The sequence below is a fragment of the Agrilus planipennis genome, unplaced genomic scaffold (assembly GCF_000699045.2).
Source record: "Agrilus planipennis isolate EAB-ADULT unplaced genomic scaffold, Apla_2.0 scaffold101, whole genome shotgun sequence".
Taxonomy (NCBI): Eukaryota; Metazoa; Arthropoda; class Insecta; order Coleoptera; family Buprestidae; genus Agrilus; species Agrilus planipennis.
This window is the reverse complement of record NW_020438899.1, coordinates 936,871-954,888: the sequence shown is the minus strand read 5'-3', so window position 1 is coordinate 954,888 and position 18,018 is coordinate 936,871. Positions and strand designations below refer to the sequence as shown.

The 18,018-nt window shown below is 34.3% G+C and overlaps 1 protein-coding gene across 1 annotated transcript in view; it reads left to right on the top strand.

The window, feature by feature from the left end:
• LOC108735596 (otoferlin) overlaps nt 1-13,640 on the top strand; it is a 73,034-nt gene extending 59,394 nt beyond the window's left edge. The window contains exon 16 of the mRNA XM_025973262.1: nt 13,454-13,640. Within this exon, the coding sequence (XP_025829047.1) occupies nt 13,454-13,640 (187 nt within the window). The remainder of the gene's footprint in view (nt 1-13,453) is intronic.
• The last annotated feature ends 4,378 nt before the right edge of the window (nt 13,641-18,018 follow it).

Here is an 18,018-nt window from a genome sequence, read left to right as displayed (position 1 = left end):
GGTTCTGTGCGTGAATTGACAACGTAAGTGTCTACCTAATAGCGTAGTGCTATAATAACTGTAACTAAAAAGATGATGAATGTAATTATCGTCTATTATCGAACGTCTAAGATAAAGGATTTATTACTACACTTAATGTTTAGACTAAATAAATTAAATAAGTACATTAAAAGTAGCACTATGTAGATATAATTAATCAAACCAAAATGCAAGTTACATAAACATTAGTCGGTAAATGAGCACCATCTGATTAATTGTAATTTTTTTAAAGCAAATTTCCACACTATCATTAAGGTGTTGCCAAGGCACGTTTGCGGGTATTAAAAAAATGGTGGAATAAGGCTGAAAAAAATTTGAACCATACATTTACCGAAAACAGTACTTAAAAACGCAAAGATGTACGATATGCGAATTTGCATCGCATCAATAGTGATTAATGATGACTAATAATTGCTATTGTACAGTAAAAGTTCTTCATTCGCGGGGTACACGTTCCATAAATATGCCGTGAATACATAAACCGTGGATATGGAATGGTATTTAGTATGTAATCAATGGGGATACGTTCTAAGGTTCCAAAATAAAACCAATATATATCAGAATAAAATCAATTTATTGAGAAATTCGCAATTAAAATTAATCGTTATAATCACCCTTAGACAAAGGTTAAAAGATTTAGTGATTTTTTCTTGGTTTGAATTTCGAATTAGTCCACTTGGTTACATCTTTTATAAAAGCTGCCTCGGCACGTACCAACAGTACATACGCAAAAGATGCCGATACACTGAGGGGATTCAGTAGTACACGCGCCGTAGAGTAAAAACATTCTTATCGGTTCTAGATATCATGAGTTTAATGTTGGGAACAGAGGTTTGAAATTTTGTAGTATGATAGATAAAGCTTTTTTCTAGAGCCCCGAATAATAAAAACGCGAATAAGGCAACCGTGAATAAAGAACTTTGGTAAATGTCTAGGGTGGGTGGGATCGAATGAGGAGGTCTCCCCCACCACTGTACCATAAAAAGTTCGTGGCGATCTCACCCCTATAAACAGTTATGGGGGTTAGATGGGGGTTGGGGTAGGAGGGATCGGAAGAGGGAAGGGGGGATCGAAAGAGGGTGGTCACCTGAGTAAAATCCGATAACCTAATCTAACCTAACCTAACCTACCATATTAATAAAGATATTTAAATAATGTTTTATATTACTTTCTCAATATGTTTATGTATTTTTCCATTAGTTTTACCTTTGAATATTGTTTAAGAATTACTATATAAATATTTACATGCCTAGAAATGTATAAAAATTGGCATATTTATTAACTTTGAAACCCTATAACTTTTTATAGGGGGTGAGACGAACTTTTTATGGTACAGTGGTGGGGGAGACCTTCCACCCACCCATCATCTAGACATTTACCGGAACTTTTACTAAATTAGTTTATTGAACTGCACATCGATTGCCTCATACAAGGTTCAAATGTTAAAAAAAAAACGGAGTTGGCTCTATATATAAACACTATGAATCTCACTTATTCTAATCTAACAAATTAACAAACATGAGCAAAAAATTCAAAACAAATACTACACTTTAGCTGATAAATACCAGCTGCTTGAGTGCGGTGTTGCGGTCCGTATTTTTTTCCCACGGCCGGAATTAAAATTACCTGTTCTTTTAACTACGTTTTTCTCGAAAACGGGGAACTTTCGGACATACAAATATTTACTTAATTTTCATGATTTTTACTGCCTTATAAGCCCTTTTTTTTAAGACAAATGTCGGATTGTTTTTTTTTGTCATTGAAGTTCATTTTAATTATTCGATTTTGTATTCACATTTTGAATAGCGGAAATGTGTTTTACCTACTTCACATGTTGGCGTTATTAACTCGAGTTAATGTTTTAAAGTTTGTTTTATAACAATTTAGGATAAGTAACCTTTTATTTAAGTATTTCTCTTATCACAGTGGCATCTACTACTTAGAAAGGCATAATTTTTATTTTCCAGGAGTACGTGCATAGAAATCTTTAGATATTATCCTCATTTAAATTTATAACTTAACTTTAGAGTTGAAAGTAAAGTGTTAAGTTCAGAGAGACGTACTTAGGTATATTTTAAACTTTAAACTATTCAGATTTTATGTTATGCACGAATTTTTTTTCTACATTCCTTTCACGTCTCTACTATGTAAGTAGTTGCATAGCCACATACCATAAGAACTCCTGTTCTCAAGATTTCTTTTAGTTTTTTCCACTTTTCATTTGAACATCTGAGGCTTCGCCGCGTTTGTGGCTTTTTTTATTTATTTTCATATACTTATATTTAAAAACTAAAAATAATATTTAGGTTTTTAGTACTCTATTTTTCAATTTTCAATTTAACTCCAAGCAATTTACGCATGATATGAGCAATAAGGGTATGCTCATTTGGATTTGCCGAACTCATTTACTCATGTCAAGAAACCGAGCTGAAATGCCGGACGATCACATACAACTTATTCGAAACGGTTAGAGATATACTCCTTCCCTTAACCTCTATGCGCCATGACAAAAGTCAAACTATTTCACGCCTAGTGTGTATTCAGTCAATTCGCGCAGTTCCTAAAAATCATATCTCTAACCATGTGAAATTCTATTTCCTACGCATAGCATTATGGTTGGTTTGTAGTCGTTCTTGAAGTATTCGTCCGGAAAATCTCCAGGGCGATCAAATTTTATGCTTGTTGACGGTCTTGGGGGTTTTTTTCTCAAATAAAATGTTGATCGGTGTTTTTCCAGTTTCCACAAAGCCGACCCGAAATTCCTGCCTTGGTCGGAAAGTGATTTCATTGATACTACATATCAGCTAATTCAGTCATTGATAGACTTTTCGACAACTGTGTGTGCCATCCTGATTCGGCATCGCATATGCTTCGAGCCATTTGCTGAAGCAATCCATGACGGTCAAAATGTATCGGTAATTGGAGTTTGTCATTGGGAATGGGCCTGACACATCGACTACGATTCTATCAAACGACGCTCCCACGTTGTATGGCTATATTCATTCACTTCATCTGTAGTCCACATAAAAATTGCGTACCAGCACTATATGGGAAGCCCAAGAACTTTGAGATAGTTCGATCGCCCCTCGTCTATGCATGTCCTTTATAAAGTTGTTGACTCCCTCTTTCTTCGCCCGAGAAACTTTTCTGGATGATTGTCTAATAGACCTTGTGTTTCGGTGTAGATGCGATGGTATGTTAAATTGGTCCTACCGAAGTCATTATTTAAGAGCGCGGAGAGATTATACGATGAGTTTGACAGCAACTGGAAAGTGTAAAGAAATCCGCTAAAAAAATATTCATATTGAAACAAGAGAAAACTTATGAAAAACTAATTTAACTTGTACATAGTATACTGACGAGCTTAAACTGTAAAAAACAAAACTCGTTAAAATATATATTTATAGCAGGCTGTCAAAATCAGGCTATACTTTGTCAGGTAAAAAAGGCTTAGACAAATGGTACCGATTTGCACTAGAACATCATAATTAATTAATTTAGTGAATACTCTCTATTTTTCCTAAAAGGGACAACTAATAGCAGACTGTCAATGAATTTCTAGATTTATATGGTATAGATGGAGGGGGTAGAGGGGAGGTCCAGGGATTTCGCCGTTGATAAAGAGCAGAGAACGTGAAGTGGGGACAGGGAGTTAAAGATGTAAATGGCGAATGTCTAGATTCTAGAAGACGGTCTCGTGGACGGGTGTGGTGGTGGGTGGAGGAGGTAGGGCTGACCTTCAACAACTCCGAGCAAGTTAGAGTTTATAACGTGGAGGCACATGAGATGGGTGTAAACAATCGTTTTTTTTTTCTTAAATTAAATATGAGGATAAATTGATAACTTCGCAATTGTCTAGATTATGGGACCATCGCTTGCACGGAATTAATAGGAGTGGAGGGAGTAGGAAGAGGTCTAAGAATTTCATAAGTATTAATAAAAAGTAGGAATTCATTTTTCATTGATTTTTAACGAATTTTCAATCATGGAGTGATCGTTTGTTTTAAATAACACAGTGCCTACGCTGGGAAGCCTTATTATCTTAAATTTAAAAATACACTTTTTAAGTATTCTCCTGAATAATATCTGAGTTGGTTATCAAAATTTGTAATTCTTTAAAGAACATACCAAAATAGAAAGTTTAATTAATTGAAGTGATGTTATTATTACGGTTACGGAAATCTTTGTGTAATTTTCTTTTAATCAATATTCTTCGTGCATTTTAATTTACATAATTTGAGTCACTACAATTCTCAAACGTCACTTTAATTAATTAAAGATAAAGGCACTATTAGTGTCCAGTATAACATGCAAACATTTTGCCCTACTTGTTTAAATAGCACTATTTCATAACTACGTTTCAGATTATTTACATCTTTTCAACTTATATCTTATTTGTTTGTTCGAAACAAACCATAGTTAACCAAAATTCTACAAATACGTTTTAAAACTGCAAATAACGATGACGATGAGAGTATCAAAACGCATTTCAGGTTTTTAAATGTAGTATTTATGGAATTATCTTACGTTCAGAATATATAGTTAGAGATACTACTGTTACTTTTTTTAGGGTACTTATCTGTTAAACCTTCATATTTCCATGTACAGGGTGATTAGTATCAACGGTTTATTAAAAATTTATTTAGAACCAATAAATAGTGGTACTAATTTGAAACTTAGTATCTACAAAGGTCTATGTTATAAAAATATTTTCGAGCGACTCTACAATTTAACTTTTGTAATGGGATGACCCAATTTTTTTATTCTTTGTATACTTTATTGAATTTATGGGTAACCATTGTAAGGGTGATATACCTCTAAAGCAGTCATTTTTAAGCAAAAACCAGAATCCAACTCTTTTGTTTTTTTTTTTCTTTTTTTGGGGTAAAAAATAAATTAATGCTTCATTAATGTTAAAAAAAACAATTTTTTTATATTGAATGAAATTGAATGATTGTAAGGGTCATTTTCTGTGATTTATACATACAATTTTATACTTATTTGTAGGCTTGTCTTCATTTAAACATAAAAAGGAAATGTTCTTTAAATAGTGCCGTATCTGTTTCACTACACCAGCGAAATGAGCAAAAGAAGACGACTTATTTGTGCTAAATGATACCTATCTCAAGGACGAGTTACGAAAGCTTTTATTAGGTTGTTAAGTGCTGTTAATATAATAATACATTATACTGTAGAAGCACTTTATTATATTGTTATAGCAAGATGCAAATTCTCTAATCCATTTTTTTCGAAACTACCAAATCTAAGAGCATACTAAGACATGTACAACTTTACAGCCAGCTGACAACAGAGACTCACAAGCTACCATTTACCATTGTTGTATAGGTACCTTTGAACCTTTTGATTGTCAGTAATTTATTATCGTTCTCTTTGTTTCTAATGTTTAAGGATTTTGTACATCAAAAGGAAATACAGAACCCGTATGAAACCACTTACGGATCTGTCCACCACAGCCCATTCTCTCCAAATATTTATCTTACAAACTTGATATTTGATATAGTTGTACCCTTTATTGGCTCTTATATTTTCAGGAAACTAGCAAAAGGATATTAATATGAGCATATGTAAATTTGTAAGGCGGAAGAATGAGAATATGAATTTTTATGTGTTTTATTTCAAGGAGTAATTTAGGGAACTCAATAATGCCTTTCTGTTTGTACTTCTACACGAGGTATTTTCAAAATTACTGATAAATGCACTTACCGTTTTTATTTTCGAAATATACAAGATTTAAATGTAAACATATAGATTTTCCCAAGTTTTGCAAAAAAAACAAAAAGCATTTGGCCGGTTTTTTTCAGTATAAGGGCATTTAAATAATTGTTATTCATTAGAGTTTAATTCCTTAAAAATATTAACGTACTCTATATGCCATCCTTCTGATCCGATGGGACTTGAACTTTAACGAAACTCTTGTACAAACTAGAGTGGGTGGATCGGCTTGCGAGTTTCGATGATTTAGGGAGCCGGACCATAGGTTCAACCATGATTAACGTACTCTATATGCCATCCTTCTGATCCGATGGGACTTGAACTTTAACGAAACTCTTGTACAAACTAGAGTGGGTGGATCGGCTTGTAAGTTTCGATGATTTAGGGAGCCGGACCATAGGTTAAACCATAATGGGGGGTTCTTAAAGAGAAACCAAACTAAGACAAGTCCCTAAAAGAGGACAGCAGCTTTTTCAGTACTCAGCGTGACAGGTATGTCACTCTGATGAACAATACTGCGATGTGGAAGGCAACGGGATTGGCTGAACAGGTGCTGTACTTTAGAAATCGGGGTATTCGTCCATGATAATCCACAGGTTCGGGATAGGCTTGTAATCGCCCGTGATCCTAACAGTTTGCCTGTTCTTTCTTCTTATCGGCCACGTGGATCGTTGATGTCTGTTCAGAACAGTTCGCCTTTTAGTAGAAACCGAATGCAACTTTAGAATCGACATCCTTGACATAAGCATCCAGGAGTGCAACTGATATAGCTCGTGCTCTGACGAATAGGTGTAGCTCCAACTTTCAGATGCATATTTGCTGGAAGACCAGAACCTTTTTTGGGGATCTTGCTGAATACAACTCGGTAACGTCTGGGATTCACTGTGTACCACGCAGAGTATAAAGTTCTTGTCTGTGATTCCAATGACGCACTGGTCGCTGTAATTGGCGTTCTGATGGTGGTATTGAGTGATCTCTAGCCAACGTAGTGATGAATTGGCCGCAGTAACTGGCAATGTACCGATCAACCTTGAGTGACAAAATCAGGCTTGATGAAGTGTGAAGTATTCCATATATACAGAAGTTATCTCAGTGTTATCGTCTATCAAAGAGAGAGGGACTAGACTATTCCAATAACCTCAATTTCGCTGAAGTACTGAAGGGCGTTGATGTATTCAGCTAGTTCGACTTTCGTTTTTTTTTTTTTGCCTAGTGTATCAATTGGTGATGCTTCTATTGTTTGGAGGAATCCTGCTGATCAGCAGCACGATTGCCATTGGTTATTAACCTTCTGTGACGACGGATTCTTATAATCAATTCGACTGGTTGTGTCAGTGGCTGCAGTCTTCGAGTACATAGGTGATTTAGTATGTAACAGAGAAATTATTGGCGATGATTTCGTCACACCTATCCCTTTATTCCAGATCAGCAACCATTTGTTCGATTAACATTTGATACACGGATGTTCCATATTCATATTAGGTAGCAGCTTGATGCAGTTTTAAGATGGTAATGACTTCTACTAGCTATGAAACTTGATGCTCTCAGCGAATTCGTTGCGAGTGGCATTGAAATGAACTATTAATTTCATCTGGATCTCGCTGTATGTGAGATATTCCTGGTCTTTGGGACTCACGAAGGTTCACGAAGTTTAGCAGTCGTGTAGACACGTGCATAGTGTTGCTCAGTTTGAACGTGAAATAGATTGTTAAAGAGCATCGGATTGTCGGAAACCAATCATCCTAGAAAATCGATTGTGTAACATGGCTGTTACTTCTTCCATTAGAATGACTACAAATACTACACTTTACTGCACATCACTTATGGGTTCAACGTTACTTATCTATTCTACTTCTGACACCACTGTTCAGTTGTAGGAGATTGATAAATAACGCACTGGACTTAATTATTACTACTAGAAAACTATCACACTTATTTTGATGATGAGCTTAATTGTTACAACGTTATCCAGGTTACTCCGTATTGATTCGGATTAGCTGTCATTCCGATTTCAGTGTTTTTGTTCTTCAGTCATTAGATGTGAAACTGCACAACATGCCCCCATTAAAAAAAAAATGATATAAATAAATGGTACATGAAAGTAGAAGGTTAAAATTACCAATTGGTGCGAATATATAGGAAACATAACTTTCCTTAACAATTTTGATGAGGATCATATGAAGCTTAAGAAACATAATAGGGACTGGGCTTATTACTCGATGAAATATTTTTAAAAAAGAGCATATTTGCTTCATAAAATTTAAGCTAATTCATAGACAACAGTCACAAACCATAATGTTTGGTGAGTAGATTTATTAAATCTGCCCTGCATTTGGTTTTCAAATAAAATATTTAAAGCTAGTGATAGTGTCCTAAGTCGAAGTGAGGGTACCGTTTGCTATCTGCAGCGTGGAAGCAGTTTCTAACGCAGCCTAGGTATTGCTAACTTATGGTACACGCAGGTATCAGCACCGGTTTCGACCATAAATTGTTGACGTATGATTCTGTCCGTAACTGAAAAACGAGGTTATGCAGGGCGGCAGTAATGACACCAGTCGTGGAAGTTGGCTTGAACAAATGGTTCTTAGTAATCTGTTAGAAGCTGTGACACCGTCTAAGCTACAAAAAAGAGTTAGGGGGGTCCACGGGTAATCGTTTCACAGATGGGGTCCCGACTGATAGTTCCATAGACAATTTTACATCTCGTTCTCTTTCTTTTTTTTTACGAATCTAAGGCAGCAGAAGCCGAGAGTAGTATCTTTTTTTTCACGAACCCAAGGCAGCCGAAGACGAGAGTAGTACGGCTAGGCCAAGTAGACCAAGGTGTTTTCCTTCACCGGGGAGAAAACCAAAAAGAAAATATTCGACTACTAGTTTGTTGTTAGAGTTGGATGATCAGTACCCCCAATAGTGATGAGTATGTGTTATACCCTCCGTTGGCTGGGAAATTCCTCCTCTCTCTTGCTGCGAGAATGAGAACGTTTAAGTTCATGGTCAGAAATTTTTTTACTAATTGGTTTATGTGCCTATCACGTATGCATGTTGCGTCATTGACTGATTCAGTTAGATCATTGAAATACCTTAGCAAGGTCTTGACCAAGACTTGAAATACACCAGTAGCAGCAATTGTCCATCATACGGCGATACATTGCTCCTATTTGGATTTTACTATTATTATTATTATTAGTCAGTAATTTACCAAAACTTACGGTGCGCTGATGAGACCCAATAAAAGATGTCAATCGCGATCAGCGACAGGTAGTTTCAATAGATTAAATGTTCTCATTGCATAATTGGTTTACTTGTATATCACGTATGCAGGCTGCGTCGTCGATTCAATTAAATAGGTTGTAATCATAATTACTACAAGTATCGTGGTATACGTCATATTTTGTAGAATTCAAAAATTATCAGCAATGTCGAGTTGTCGCTTTGTCTAATTTTGGAAATACTTCAGTAGCAGAAAATACCCGCTAGATGGTGATACACTGTCCATAATTCTACCGTCATCTGTTAAAGATTATTTGACTGAACACACAGATTTAAACAAAAAGTTAATGGTGGACAGTATTCTGCTAAAGCCGTCAGACGGGGGTTGCCGTTTCAATCCCAATGGATATCATCAGCAGTTTCGACACTCTACTTGATACCTTAAGACAGCCTTTTATGAATTAGCCTGATGATATTCATTGAGATCGGTTTGGACAGAATACTGACCACCATGAACTTTTTGCGTTTTAAGTCAAATATACAATTAAAAACTAGTTTTATGTGAAGATATAACGATATAAATGAAAAATAATTAGTAAAAGTTATCTAAACAAAGTTTTATTCACTTTATTAAACGAAACTTCTTTATGAATAATCTAGGAAATATAAGTCTTAACATCACAAAAAATACCCAATGTCGATATGCAAATGATGTTTTTCGCATCTGAACGTGAGTCACGATTTTGATTTGCTTAATTTTCATCAGTACGCTAGTTTCAGCAAAATACCCAGTAAACTATCTATCTATAGTCATCTATTAATACCATACACTAAATTTAATCAATGACTTAATATAAAATTAAGTCCTTTCAATTTTTTTATGTATCTGTTGCCGTAAATGTATGAAATCCGTCATTGTATACAATTCCTAGGAAATGTATTTAATTATATTAGACATATTTCCTAGGAAATCTATACATTCTGACATGTTAGATATTAGAATAATGTGACGAGGTAATCTTTGCNTTTGTGTCAGCCCAATCACATATTGTGTCAATACTTATCATTTTATCGTAATTTAAAAACTTGGAAATTGCACGGTACACTATAGGAACTACGATAAATTTTCCCTAATCGACGCCATGTTTTTAGGCTCCTCCCATTTGACGGATCCCAATAAAGTTAAAAAAACGTTCACCACCGTCATCAGGTTATGACAACAAAGGAATGTAGCTGTTAGTTAGTAACAACTGTGGTAATATTATAATTTTACAATATTACAAGGAATTAATGCAATTGAACTAAATGAAATAGAGCAGCATAATAAAAGAAAACACTAATATTAGAGGAGCGTACAATAAATGAAATAGAGGTAACTGGGATGACATTGGAAGTGATTCAGAAGGTTCATCAACATCTAAGAGCCTTAAGAAACAAAAAATAATGTTTTACAGGAAGTACTTTAGGAATGAGTGAAAAATAAAATTTGGCACTTGGTTAACATCAATAGCAAACACCACCTTATTGTAGTTTGTAAAAAAAATATGAATGATGAAAATGCACATATGAAGAGACATGAACAAACTAAATTGCACAGACTGTTTTAAGAAACGAGTACAGTGGTAGAAAAACAAGTTTCTGTGACCGAAAATCCTAAAACGAAGCTTTAGAAGAATGTAAAGGAAGGAGAATCAAAATTGGTAACGTTTCTAGCTTTCTTACTAATCCATCTCTCAAAAATAATCCAGACTCAAAAATTGCCAAACCATATGAGATAATTGAGTTTTTCAGGTTTACTGGTTGTCAACTCCATTTATGTATTAATCTTTTTGAAAATTTAGAGTTAGGTAAGTATTGCCGATATAAATTAAAATTACATGTTATTTTCTCTGTATATATTTTGTTTAAATATAAAACGTAAATACGTTATTTTGAATTAGTAAATAAGTAATTTGTACAAAACGAAAAAGACGTAACTGCAGAAAAACATCATTCCTAAAGGCTTTATTGAAACAAACCGAATTGAATCGTCGGTTGGACGTCCACTTCCAGCATCTAAGACCTTTGAAGAAGACGCCACCCGTGCTAGCGAAACGTTAGGGAGAAACTCCAACCGACGACGACCTTTTGACCCTTAGTACATTGTACAAGTAATTAGTCTTACAATGACTAATGCTGCGCGTGCGCAATAGCGATTGATGCGTCCGTTTAAATGAACGTGATAATCTTCAAGATTCAGTATTTAGTCTCCGAGCATTACCAGTCACTGAATTTAGTACGACATTTTCCAATTTAGTATCAACTAGAGTAGACATCTAGTTTAAAAAAAATTAACCGCTGTCAACCCTGTTAGTTATGGTTAACCCGTTCACCTTACTTGACTACAATTAAAATGATATAACCTACAATACTACAGTGTAGGTTTTTCAGTATTACAACCGAGTTTAATGGGCTGTTGCTTTTACTTTTTGAATTTTTAATAACATACAACAAACGCAAACTCTCAATTATTTATTTTAGTACCCTCTGCAATATATTCTAGTATAATAGTAATCACTTTACGCATGTTATTCATACGTTTTTAATTTTAATAAAGGTTTTTTTATAGTTATAATTCTGATTTCATCAAATAAATACTTTCATTATCAGCACATACATACTAAACACATAAAATATTAATAAAAAAAAATCGCACGTGGATGTGAAAAGGCCCCGTTCCTACAATAAACTATACATACGTTTGAATATTTGAACTATTCACCTTATGTGCAAAGTGATTTTGATTTATGATGTCATAATTTCAATGAATTTTGCGTTGTGTGATTAATTAAAAAATCATTCATTTTCAATTCCTGTTTATTCTATTATATTCATATCACTCACTATATGCAGAATCAATCATCGATTAGACGTACACAATTAATTTTTTCTACAACCCATTTTCTAGTCATTTACTGTCATGTACCCTACTTTAATTTATATTGAATTGAAGAATACAGTTGAAAATGTTTAATATTTATTTTGAAATTATCAACCCAATTCGGCGTGAAAATGTCACAAGCTTTACAACTATTATATTTCATGAGTATTTTAATTTTTCAATTGATAGTTTTATAAAAGTACACAATGACAAATTAGTTGACGTTTATTTTAAATATTACGGTATAATCACAATCACGAATGGTTAAAATCTTAAAAAAAAAAAAAAACGAAAAACTATAAAAAGTAAATTAATTCTATTAGAAGCCTATAGAAAAGCAAATCCGATGTTCATAATTTAGCAGCCAATTAATAAACATAAACCCCAAGAAAATCTTTTTTTTTTAATTTCGTTTTCATTATACATATGTCACCAGAAATGTATGAAATCCGCCATCGTATACAATCCCTAGGAAATGTATATAAATCTTAAAATCGCCCGGAAACGTGTGAAATAAATTATATTAGACACATTTCCTAGGAAAACTATACATTTCCTAATGTATTACAGGTAATACTAAACAGGCAACAATAAGGCAGGCTGTTTGGGGATGTACCTATATCCATTGGTGACGTCATTATTTACTTAGGGAGATTTATGACAGACTGGAGTTTCATAAATGCCCCTATTGATATGTTAAATGTTAGAATAATGTAACGAGGTGATCTTTGTTTCAGCATGACCTTGAATTTTTAGCATTTTATAGAGGTGATAATGCTGATCATTTTCATATATATATATATATATATATATATATATATATGTTGCGCGCAGAGATCATAATGAAGCATACTTTTCGAAGAGATTATTCCAAAATATCAGTCCGCCTCCGGCGGGCAGGGGCATTACAAAAACTCCAATCTATCATAAATCTACCTAATAACTATACAATAACGTCACTAATGTATCTCCAAACCTAACCTAACCAAACAATAACGTTACCAATGCATATACATCAGGCGGTCGCACTAGAACCGCGTAAACACAGATAACTCTGATTCTCACTTTACTAACGTGTTTTATTCATTTTATTCGCAGAAAGCATTAGTTTTATACTTTTACAAGGACAATATCGGAATTTCATACAATCCCTAGGAAATGTATACGCATTTCTTTGAAACAATATTTTATAGATTTGCTATGTAGCCTGGAAATTGTATACGTTTCCTAGGAATTGTATATTTCATACATTTCCGGTAACATAACCACAAATTTTTGTCAAAAATCTATTTAAAAAAAGAAACCATGAAGAAGGTATTTTACATTTCCTTCTTTTCCATGACATATTCACTCACTATTCAAATGTCCTTTACATTTAAATTTCTGTTCTTTACTTGCAGTGGGGTAGTTATAGAATATTTACATTTTCATATTTCACAAACAACCCTATTTGAAACTTCATATTAAAGGATCAGCTATCTCTCATTTAATTATATATCGTAATCTTCTGTTTCAATGTGTTAATAACAATGTACGTTCTATCGATTTCAGACGCCCAGCTTCGTCATTTTCCTTTTTGAGATCTCCCCTGTACGCAATTAAGCAACTACTCTGCAGAGAATACAGAGCGAAATGCTTTTGTTTTGGACTCACATTGTTTTCGATTTTCTTTATTATTTTATTTATTTACGCACTTCCCAGAGCGGTGATGGAACGTATTATATTAGGGAGACATTAAGTCATTATTTGTTTCTATTTTAATCTATTTATTACAAAATTTGTATACACTATTTTCTTAGTTTTAAATACATAATTATCATTATTAAACTTTTTTCAAAACAATTGCTTCGTTTTATTTGATTTAACACATCTATGTAGGTTTATCATAAGTATATGTAGGTGAAATATATATTTATATACACATAGATTGTCAAAATGTTCTTTTTTTATAGGTTACGCAATACGACCCAATAATTTTGTAGACCACCTTATTATTTTATCAAAAAATTGTTACTTAGTCAGTCAGTCAATTTTTGTTATAATTTTTCTTATTGAATTATAAAATAATTAAAGTAAAATGCACAGTATTGATTGTAGTTTTTTAATTCATCATTAAATTGATGTGGTTTTTTGATTTCGAGATTGAAAATGGTCCATTTCTCAGAGTTTTGACAGATGAAATGGTTGTGGGATGTCAGAATGAAGTCACTTACAGAGTTTCAGACAAGTGTTAATTATATGAAAAATGTAATTAGTTTTAAATAAACAAATATATTCAATGAATAATATAATAACTGACGCTAAATCTTCACCTTGACCTTGATAACAAACTTTAAAAATTATCACAAACAGACTTTAATAATTATAATAGTATTATATGGGGGGGGGCGCCCTACAGCTTGATAATCGCTGCTATAAATTAAGATAATAATGTGATTTGACATAATATGAACTATCATTACAATATTTCCATGAGACATATATTTGTGCAACAAACCACATTACTGGATCTTCAAAGCAAATTAGGCAAAATAGTACTATTAAGAATAAGTACGTATGCCAGAATCAATACATCAATTCCCACCTGGTATGCTCACAGACACGCACTCGGTCGATGGTCAACAACCTTCTTAGCGATGCTGAAGGTATGAATTGTTCGGGAATGACATATCTGTACATATGTGTTTACTCTTAAGAAGAAGGACAATAAATACTAGTTTAAGTGTTTAGATAGTGCTATTGTGTAAATAAATAACTTTACTATAAATACCCGTTTAAATAAAGAAATACAAAAAATTGGTTACAATTGATGTCAGATTGTGGAATTGAAGATATTAAAGAACTTTCTATTAAAAACGGCAAGATGCAAAATGTGAAGTCCAGGTATGAGAAGAAGACATAACTGTTAGTAAATTTACACTACAGAAACAACTCGCCGATGCTTTGAGGGTAACTGGCATTAATCCTGAGATACATGTGTTTAAAAAATAAATAGCAATTCTAAAGCATTAGAAAGATTTGAAGAAAAGCTTAAGGAAAATGGAATTGGATGGAAAATTAAGTAAAAATTCACCGAAGCTGGGTATGAAGTCATCATGAACTACTGTCTTCACCCAATACGAAGCAACCGCAAAGTCTAGTATGGGCATCGAAGGAGAAAGCCGCTGCACTTATCTGCGTCTTACGTGATAGTGCTGAGGAAATTGTAATTGTATGTACCCTACGATCAAGCTAAACATTTGGCAGACCATCAACATTTAATGTTAAAAATGCAATACGACCAGATTTATTTGACAATCATCTGCAACTAAGAAATTGACGCCAAAAGTCATTACGAAGCTTGCAATAATGTGAGGCGTATATTGCAATATTCACGTATCTCAATACTCCAGTGGACGCCGTGGACTCTTTCATCAATGGATTGAGGAATTACTGCATATATGTAACAGCAACTTCGGCCAGACAGGCAGCACATTATCTCGAACACTGAAATGTGGGGTCGCAGGCAGGCTTCCGTGAGGCGAGACGAAATCAGCGAGATACATGAGGGACTGGATGGACTAAATTACGAATAGAATAGCTGGAATAGATTTTTCGCCGAAATCAGTAAAGGGTGACAACTGTGAGAATTCGGGCCATGCAAGAAGCGCTTACAGAAAAAAGAAGCTACTGTTGAGCGCGTGCCCTGCACACGGGAGCATGATTTTAACGAAGAACTAGCAAAAAATGGTTGTAAGCACGCCAAAACTTCGCCTCTAAGGTCATGTTCTGAAAATCACAGGCTCGGTAAACATGTTGGAAAACGTGAGGTAGTGGTTGGAAGGATAACAATGACGGTTGAGTAGTGGCAGACTGACAACATCAAGGCAAAAATGAAAACATGAAGGAAAACGACCGGTTTAACAAGAAATTGTTGCTGAATCTATAGAAATAAAATTGTTATAGATTCGGAGTACCAATGGAGCTCCATTCTAGCAATGGCCGAAACTTTGTATCCGCCGTGTATTTCAGGACATTTGTACGACATTTACCATTCATAAAGCCTGGACTTCATCTTCACCACCATTCAGAGACATTGGGATCGTGAAAGACTCCAGGGTCTATTTGCTGTCCCGAAAGTATACTCGTTGGCTCATTGTCTAAGCCGTCTAAGCCTTATGAGCCACAGGATAGTTGTGTTCTTTAAAAAGAAGTCTGGCCTGCTATAGGAGCCGACACTCCAACTCAAAGATGGAAGAAATATGCTAAATTTACCGGATAAGTTAGAAGGTGGTACAAACCATATTAGAGGTTTTGTTCCGATACACATGCAACTGTGGATTCCTACATCCACATAACGTCTAGACGCAAATAGACTTAAAGCTACAAGAGATGCTCCTTCGAAGGTAGGAACGATCATCGCTGAGAAGTGGGCAATATTACCTACAAGCAGGTATGCAAGAATAAATACATTGTTTGATGAACATAAACCCTTTTAGAAAAGCCGACGAATGTACTAAATTATTCAGGAATTATATATTTGCTCGTAAAACTTTTCCAAAAAATTCGCTATTATAAATAGGCTTCTGGGTGACAGCCGAAATTAGTAAGTAGATAAATAAGTAAATACAGTGTGATATAAATAAGTAGTAGTTAATGTTATAAATGTCGTAATGTGTGTTGAAGTTGCTTAATAATATTTTACTAGCAGGAGTGGCGAGCTTCTTCAGAGATTCTTCCATCTCCGATGTTGAAACCCTTGATGCGGACTGGCGATTTCCCCTACACAAGTTGCAGTTATGCTGGCAGGTAGGGGGCGGGACTTGATCCGGATCAGTAAATCGTGACATGACGATAGATGTCATTCGAGTATTCCTGAGGATCGGGTTCCAGATCTAGTTCAGTTTGAGGGTCTCTTCTTTCTTTATGAAATTCTGCGGGTGTTTTCAGATCAATTTGCAGTTCTCAAGGAGTATTTTGTGATCGCCGTTGCTCAGTGCATGCTCGGCCACAGCCGAGTATTCAGTGTGTCCTAGTCGGCAGTTTGCTTTGTGCTCCTTGAGTCTCGCTCCCATTGATCACTTAATGGTTCCCATATAGAATTCAAAAGCTATATGATATGAGTTCGGTTTGCCCGGTTGAAGCCCTTTGCTTTGCGAGCTGTGGTCAATTTACCTTGAATACCATCCCAAGTTAATTTCCATGTCAAGTAGTATTCTCTATTTACCTATATTCTGGAACTTCTGTGTGCATTATCATTGGTATTCTTGTATATGTGATGTTATGCTTATTATTATGGTCAAAAAACTAATTCTGTTCCGATAGTTCCTCAATAAGGTCATCGTTTTCAGTGTAGTTTCTCTCCGCACATATTACTACAAGTTTTATTTTTATTACTTCCGCAGTATAGTTTTTATTTATAGCTTATTCTATTAATTTACTCAATCTTTCTGTGGATTCTTTGATGTTTGTTTGCATCAGTACATTTCCATTATTAAGTTCTTTTAATTTAATAATCCGTCACAGTATATCGCTTTTTCGTCTTCATCTACGTTTTTATTACACTTCCAGCAGGGCTGTGTGAGTACGTCACCACCTTCTTCCCACGATATTAATAAATCAATTTTATTTATTCCATATTTTATGTGATAGAAATTATTGTCTTTTTGATTTCAACGGTATTCCCTAAAATATATTAAATGAAGAAGGTTAGTGATTCACACGGCCTAGCTAGATATACACGCTTAGTAAAACAAAAAACTACAAAAGTTTCAGATACCACATCAAATACAGTAACAGTTGAAGAAGGAAAAGAATTAAATCAAATTCAACCGCTTAAGATCGTTCAATGATGTTGAGTTAATGTGTTTTTAAAATCGAATTTAAGGGATACAACCTTTATTTGTAACGGATTAATTTACAGTGATTTTAAGTGGATATAGCAACAAATTCAAGAGTTGTTACGGCAAATAATTCAAGACAAATTGAGGGTAAAAACGTATACTGTGTTTCACATTTTCAAAGACAGTTTTTATATTGATATCCATCATTCTATGCACTATTTTAACAAACTTCTACAAAAATACTAATTGTCGTCTTCCTATTTATCTTCTATTTACTATATTTATTGGAAAACC